This window comes from Notamacropus eugenii, chromosome 2 (genome assembly GCF_028372415.1).
Source record: "Notamacropus eugenii isolate mMacEug1 chromosome 2, mMacEug1.pri_v2, whole genome shotgun sequence".
Taxonomy (NCBI): domain Eukaryota; kingdom Metazoa; phylum Chordata; class Mammalia; order Diprotodontia; family Macropodidae; genus Notamacropus; species Notamacropus eugenii.
Window position 1 is genome coordinate 72802333 of NC_092873.1, and position 6391 is coordinate 72808723.

Here is a 6391-nt window from a genome sequence, read left to right on the forward strand (position 1 = left end):
TTTATAAAAGATATATGCTATCATATACATCAATAGCTACAAAAAGGTGTCTACTAGATTACAGTGCATAAGCATTTCACCACAAGATGTAATATTTACCTGAAGAGGTGCTTCTGTTTCAATCAATGCTCTCTCCAGCCTTTTCTTAATATCTGAAAGAACATTTGTTTCTCCAATCATCTCATCCAACTCGTGAATGAGTTCTGATTTCCAAAATCCAATGTCATTGACTCTTTCTCCTAAGTTTTTGGTGCTATCTGATTGGGTATTTCTTGTTTGTTGTTCTTTGTTTTGAATCATCCGAGATGTTTCTACTCTTAGTCTTTCTGCATTATGTCTGGAACTTTCAGATTCTTTGTAATTTGTTAGGTTGGATCTGTACCAATCATCTGGTGTATATCTTGTGAAAAGTGTTGTTCTATTAGAAACAAAGGGAAGCATCCTGTTCTCACATAATCCTTCAGATACTCTGGATAATGGAGCTAAGGTAGGTGAACAGGAAGCTACTTTATAATATGTGCTTGGTCTCCATGGAAGACTCAAGCTATGATTCAAGGAGTAGTGAGGAAATCGATTCTTATAACTTGATGCCATGGTACTGATGGCTGGTAGAAAATTGGGAGGTGTTGGGCTAGGAGGGGCACAAGTTGTCGTTAAGGTAGATTCTGAAAGCTTCATTGGAAAATTTTCACTGGAAAAATCGTTACTTAACTCTGTCCTGTATAAACCAAAACAGAAAGATCATTTAGGTCACAATAACCTCTGGTTAAAAAACTAACATTTATCTTTATGATATGATATTATGATATAATATTATAATAATATCATATATTATTATAATATATTATGCTATGTTAATATAATATCATAATAATATATATTATTACATAATATTATTATTATTATGGGGATATATAAAAATAAATCTAGGTTAGAAAAAGCAGTTTTCTTCCTGATATAATTACCTCTACTTTTATCATTTGTAACCAACTACCAAATATAAACTTTGAATTTTTAAATACCCTAAATATTGAAAATAACATTTACTTTCCAGCATCATTAGAAAAACATTCTATAGAAGTAAACATAAGTATATCATACGCTTTTATTTTCTTTAGAGAACATGTAAATGCTTTATTTCTGTATTAATAATAACTCTGGTTAGTTACTTAAATATGATATCCAATCCTACGACCTGATAAGAAAAAATTCCATTTATTTGTTGAAAGATAAAGACCATAAACTAGATTTAAACCACATTTATGATAACACTCTTGAAATGTGCTTAAACCAAAAGTCATGCAGAATATAGGAAACAGAAGTACTGTGTTACTTTTGCTGGTGTCATGTTCTGCTAGTCCTTCCCTGATTTGATGACCCAAAATACTTTTTTCAATTAATTTTAAAAATAGTAATTAACTCCTTACTATGTGTAATGAATGCACTATGAGACACAAAGACAAACATTTACAACAGTCCTTGACCTCAAGAAAACACAAGACATCATCTATTTATATAAGTTTTGAAAAGGCTAAAGTGCCTCTCAGAGTTAGTGAATTTTATTTCAAAAATTTAAGATTGAATGATTGGCTTTTAGACCAAAGATCACAAAATCTTAGAGCCTGTGAAAGAACTTAGGAGTTATCTAGTCCAAGTCTATTTGAACAAGAACCCTTATCTCTGAAGATTGGACATTGTCTTCAAATGGAGTCCAATTCCACTTTTGGATGTTTCTAATTGTTACCAAGTTTTCCCTTACCAATCTGCCTGCCTGTAACTTTTACCCATTTTCCAAGGTCTGTAATCTGATAAAGAGGCTTAATTCCTTTTTCACATAATAGCCCTTCAAAACACCTAAATATCTTCAATTCCTTCGATTTATCTTAGTGTGTCATGATCTTTGGGCTCTCCACCATCTTAATTATTCTCCTCTACATGCTTGCCAGTTTATTGACAATTTCCTCAAAATGAACTGAACACACTACTCCAAATGGGGCCAAACCTGAGTAGAGAACAGTAACTCCAAACTGTGCAGTCTATACTCTAGTGCAGTGCCTCTTAAACTGTGGGTTGTGTAACTGAATGTGGGGGTCATGAAATTTGTCAACTCCATTCAGATGGCTTCTGAATGTGCAACCAAAATTAATTTGGAATCAAACGCATAATGAATCTGAGGTTTCAGCAGTGTTTGCCTGTGTTGCATTGGGCAACTTTGCTGCAGCCTTGGTTCTGAACACACAACATGTGCACTTTACACTGCACATGACATCTCACTATGCAACGCCAAAAAACACTTCCAGAAACACCTTGGCTCAGATTCAAGACTATTGTATGTTATGAATTGCAGAGTTTTTATTGTACATACAAAATTGTTCAATGAATTTTGGCTTGGAATTAGGACAGAATTTCCAGCAATTTCTGAAACGGCCCTAAACATACTTCTACCATTTTGTACTTCATGTTTATGGGAAGTGGTGTTCTTAGCACTGACGTTTATAACAAAATCAAAATATCAATCAACTCTGAAAAACTTTGAAGATGCTCTGTGTCCTTCAATATCAAACATTCCTCCAAGATTTATTTCTTTATGTAAAAATAAACAAGCGTATTCTCATTAGTAAGCAAATTTGCTTTTGTCTTTAATAAATCGTAAAATTATATACATACTAAAGAATTCCTTTAAAATAAGTTTCTTTATGATTATCAGTAAATGTTTGTTTTTTATGTACCTATATACCTAGGATTATGTATAAGTTTCCCAAGCAAAAAGGAGTCTCGAGTGATAAAAGTTCAAGTCCTGCTCTATCCTTAGTCTTGAACTCTGACTCGGAAATGCCTCATACTCTGTGCCTTTCCCTCCTCCAGCCCCTCAAGCCCAATTAAAATGTAAATTAAGGGCAGGGACTATCTTGCTTGTTTGTATATATGCCAAGCCCATAGTAGACACCTAATTAATGTTTCTCTCTCCTAGATCTTTTCTCAGTGCTCAGGCTGGTGGTACAGTGGATAGAGAACTGGCCCCTAGAGTTAAGAACACCTGAGTTCAAGTATGACCTCAGACACTTAGTAACTGTAAGCTCTGGGATTGGTTACTTAACCTCTATCTGCCTCAGTTTCCTCAACTATTAAATGGAGATAATAATAGCACCTTCCTCCCAGGTTGTTTTGAGAATAAAAGGAAATAATATTTGTAGTATTTAACAGGATGCCTGGTATAGTAGCTTAATATTAGCCTGCTTAATAAATGCTAGTTTCCTTCCTTATTATATCTCTTAAGATGCTAGCATTCAAAGCTGCTCTATTATTTGCATATTAAATTAAAATGAAAGGTATTGACAGAAACCTTGCTCTTCAGAAAATTATTTGTTTGCTTAAAAGAAAAAATAATTACATTAACTACTGCTGAACTATTTATTTTAAAAAATTACAAGTATTTAAAGATAATAGAGATCAGTTTGATCTATGCTGCTAAAACAAATGTGGAAATAAGACTGCTACATTACAAAAAGGTGTTTATCTGAAATATCTGGAGAGTCTGTCTCAATATCTTAATTGTCATATAGTAGTGTAGCTCTTCTCTTTGATTTAGTTGGAAAAGAAATGTGCAAAGAAAGGACATTTATTTGAAGGATCAACATTTATGACAGCCAAAATTTATGAAAACAATTATTTATGTATTCTCTTATCTGTAAGGGGGCTGATGAGAAGTATAGTTGTTTTTACCCCCAAGATAGAAGAACTAAAGATCACAGAGGGCAGAAACCTGTAACCCCAGCTCCCATCTCCTTTGCAAGGGAAGGACACTGCTAACCTAAACTGAATATAATCATGAGCAGTATGGAGCCTGGTCTGGCTCTTGACACACTCTAAGGAATGCTCTGCTTGGACAGAATTTATTTCCCCATTGGGATCTGGTTATTCCAACTTCACTTCCTCCCTACTCCTCTGTCTTACCACTATCTGACAAACTAGCATTGTATATTCTAGGGAGTTTCCTGTTTTCTTGTATTTTATTATTTGTATCTGTACTTTTATAATGGAGTTTGTCTCTAGATAGATATAAGCTTATTTTATTACATTCTGAACAAGTGTTTGCTATATAAGAATGGAACACAGTATGGAGGACAAAGAGACCAGAGGTATGGGAAAATGTTAATTGGGAAATAATTAACAAAGGAAATAAAAAATACAAAAGAATATTGACAATGTTATGTGGTTTTCTAATTGATTAAGTAGCAGCAAGCATTCTGATGTATGGTTTAGTGGCCCCAGTTTCTATTTTGATTTGGCACCAGTACCTTAGGCATATACCAATAACACTAGATGTCACCTATACTGAGGTCCTCTTCTTCTCTCCTTCTCTTTCTCTTATCTGTCTCTGTCTCTTTGTCTGCCCCCCTCTCTTTCTCTTTCCCTCACTACCCCTGCCCCTAGGAGGGTTTCTTGTATAAATAAGAACTATGTGTTTGTATGAATAGCTCGGAGATAGCACTTCAAAAGAAATTTTATCTTAAAATGCATATAAAATTTTGATCACCTCAGTAATGATCAAGGAGAATGTATACCTATGATATATTATATACAATTTAGTTATTAAGCTCCTCCCTCTTGTATTCTACAGAAAGCTTAACATAGGTTTGTAGTTTTTTTTTTTCTGTTTAAATCCAAAGGAATTGGTCTCATGGGTCCACTTTTATTCTCCCTCTCCTTATAGTGAGAACAGTGAAAATGATCCCACCTCCCCATTTCCCCTTCTTACCCATCACTCTATTGAAAACACACATTCAGCATGCAATAAATATGGGCTTATCTTTACCTGGAGACAAAAGACACTTTAAAAGTACAAATAGCAAACAATCAAAATTGCAAAAAAGCAGCTATTTGGGGGCAAGGAAGGAGGAATCATCTCTCCCTATCCTTCAATCTTTCCTTCAAATTGGGAAAAATAAACTTACTAGCAACCCCAACTGCCAACACAGGACAACATTAGGAAGAGGAAAATAGAACATAAAGACATTACATCCCATCCCATTACATCTTTCCATCATAACCAACAGGGAAAAAGAAAAATAATACTGCTAGCTGTCTTTTTGAAACATGCTGAGTTGGAGGCTAAAAGATATCATTCTCTGATTTTCTCTTGTTTAAAAAAAACTGGAAAACCTCTTATTAAAATATGTTGTTTACAAGTACAAATTTGAAATTATAAAGAACAGTGAGGCAACAGAAAAAGCACTGGATTTAGAGTTAGGGGCCTCGTTTCCTGGACTCTACTACTTCTTGTTTGGCAGAGGAAAGAGGAAGACTTTGGATGGGGGAAGGGGAAAAGAGAATGTATCATAGATTATCAGGAGATGTAATTAGATCATTTTACACATGAAGAAACTGAAACCAATGATGAAATAATGCCCAAGATTACATAGGCAGACAGTGGCAAAGCTAAGGTCCATCTGGAGGGAAGAAGACCTGAATTAAAATTAGTTATGTGACTGGGCAAGTCACTGAACTTCTCTATACCTCAATTTCTTCACCTGCAAAATGAGAAGGGTGGACTAGATAGCCTCCAATGTCCCTTCTCGTTCTAAAATCTAAGATCCCTGACTCCAAATCCAAACATCTTTCCATTAAAGTCGCTTCTGTTGTGTTTTTCATGTACAATTCTGGCTTGTCCAAGGCGGAGTCAGATCTGTGTGGGTTAGGACTGTGGGGGAAAGGAATGCACTGCCCTTGGTTTGGAACTGTAAAGTGCTGCTCTACCGGGTCTCCCAGGAGCGCCCCGTAATGGGATTCCTCATAATCCTTGTCCCAGCAAGGTAACTGTAGAGGGTCTGGGGGGAGCTGTTTCATCTGGAGTCACTCACCTGTCAGCAGTTTCACCTCTAAGGTGTGTGACCAAGGAAGGGAAAGGGACACAGTCAACCACCCACCTATGCCGGGATTGTAACTCCCTTACTCAGAGAGGCCGCCCTGATCCCTTGAGCAGAGACGCACCTACTTCACCCTGTCTCCTCCTTTGTGGTCTAAAGCTCTGCGCGGCATTCAACTGCCTGCCACGCGCAGCACTCACCTGGAGCCGATTGGTCAAATGAGAAAGGAGTGTGGAGGGGGCGGGGCTAAAACTCTGGGCTTGCAAAGTTGCCATGGTAGCAAAGGAAGCCCCCAATTGAGAAACACACCTAAAAGCAATGGGGATGCAATTGAGGAGCGAAGATTAATGGTTTCCTCTAGCCACCACCAGCAATACAATCTCTTCTAGGAACTGTTATGTCTGAACCAATGGGGTTTTATTTGCTATCTTCACAGTATCTCTTGTATCAGTCTTCTGTTCTCCACTCAAGTCACAGTTCAAGTCCTCTCACCTGGATTATTATAATTCACCGCTTACCCCCAT

The 6391-nt window shown here is 36.4% G+C and overlaps 1 protein-coding gene across 3 annotated transcripts in view; it reads right to left on the reverse strand.

The window, feature by feature from the left end:
- The window catches only part of TEKT3 (tektin 3), a 58464-nt gene extending 52385 nt beyond the window's left edge, over positions 1 to 6079 (reverse strand). Inside the window, exons 1-2 of one of the 3 annotated variants that reach the window (XM_072640937.1) lie at positions 5992 to 6079; positions 100 to 718 (exon numbers count right to left, since the gene is read on the reverse strand). In XM_072640937.1, coding sequence (XP_072497038.1) covers positions 100 to 678 — 579 coding nt within the window. In that variant the 5' untranslated portion in view covers positions 679 to 718; positions 5992 to 6079. Of the gene's footprint in view, positions 1 to 99; positions 719 to 5861 lie in introns of all 3 variants that reach the window. The other 2 variants (XM_072640935.1, XM_072640936.1) reach the window with 2 other exon arrangements.
- Between the last annotated feature and the right edge of the window lie 312 nt (positions 6080 to 6391).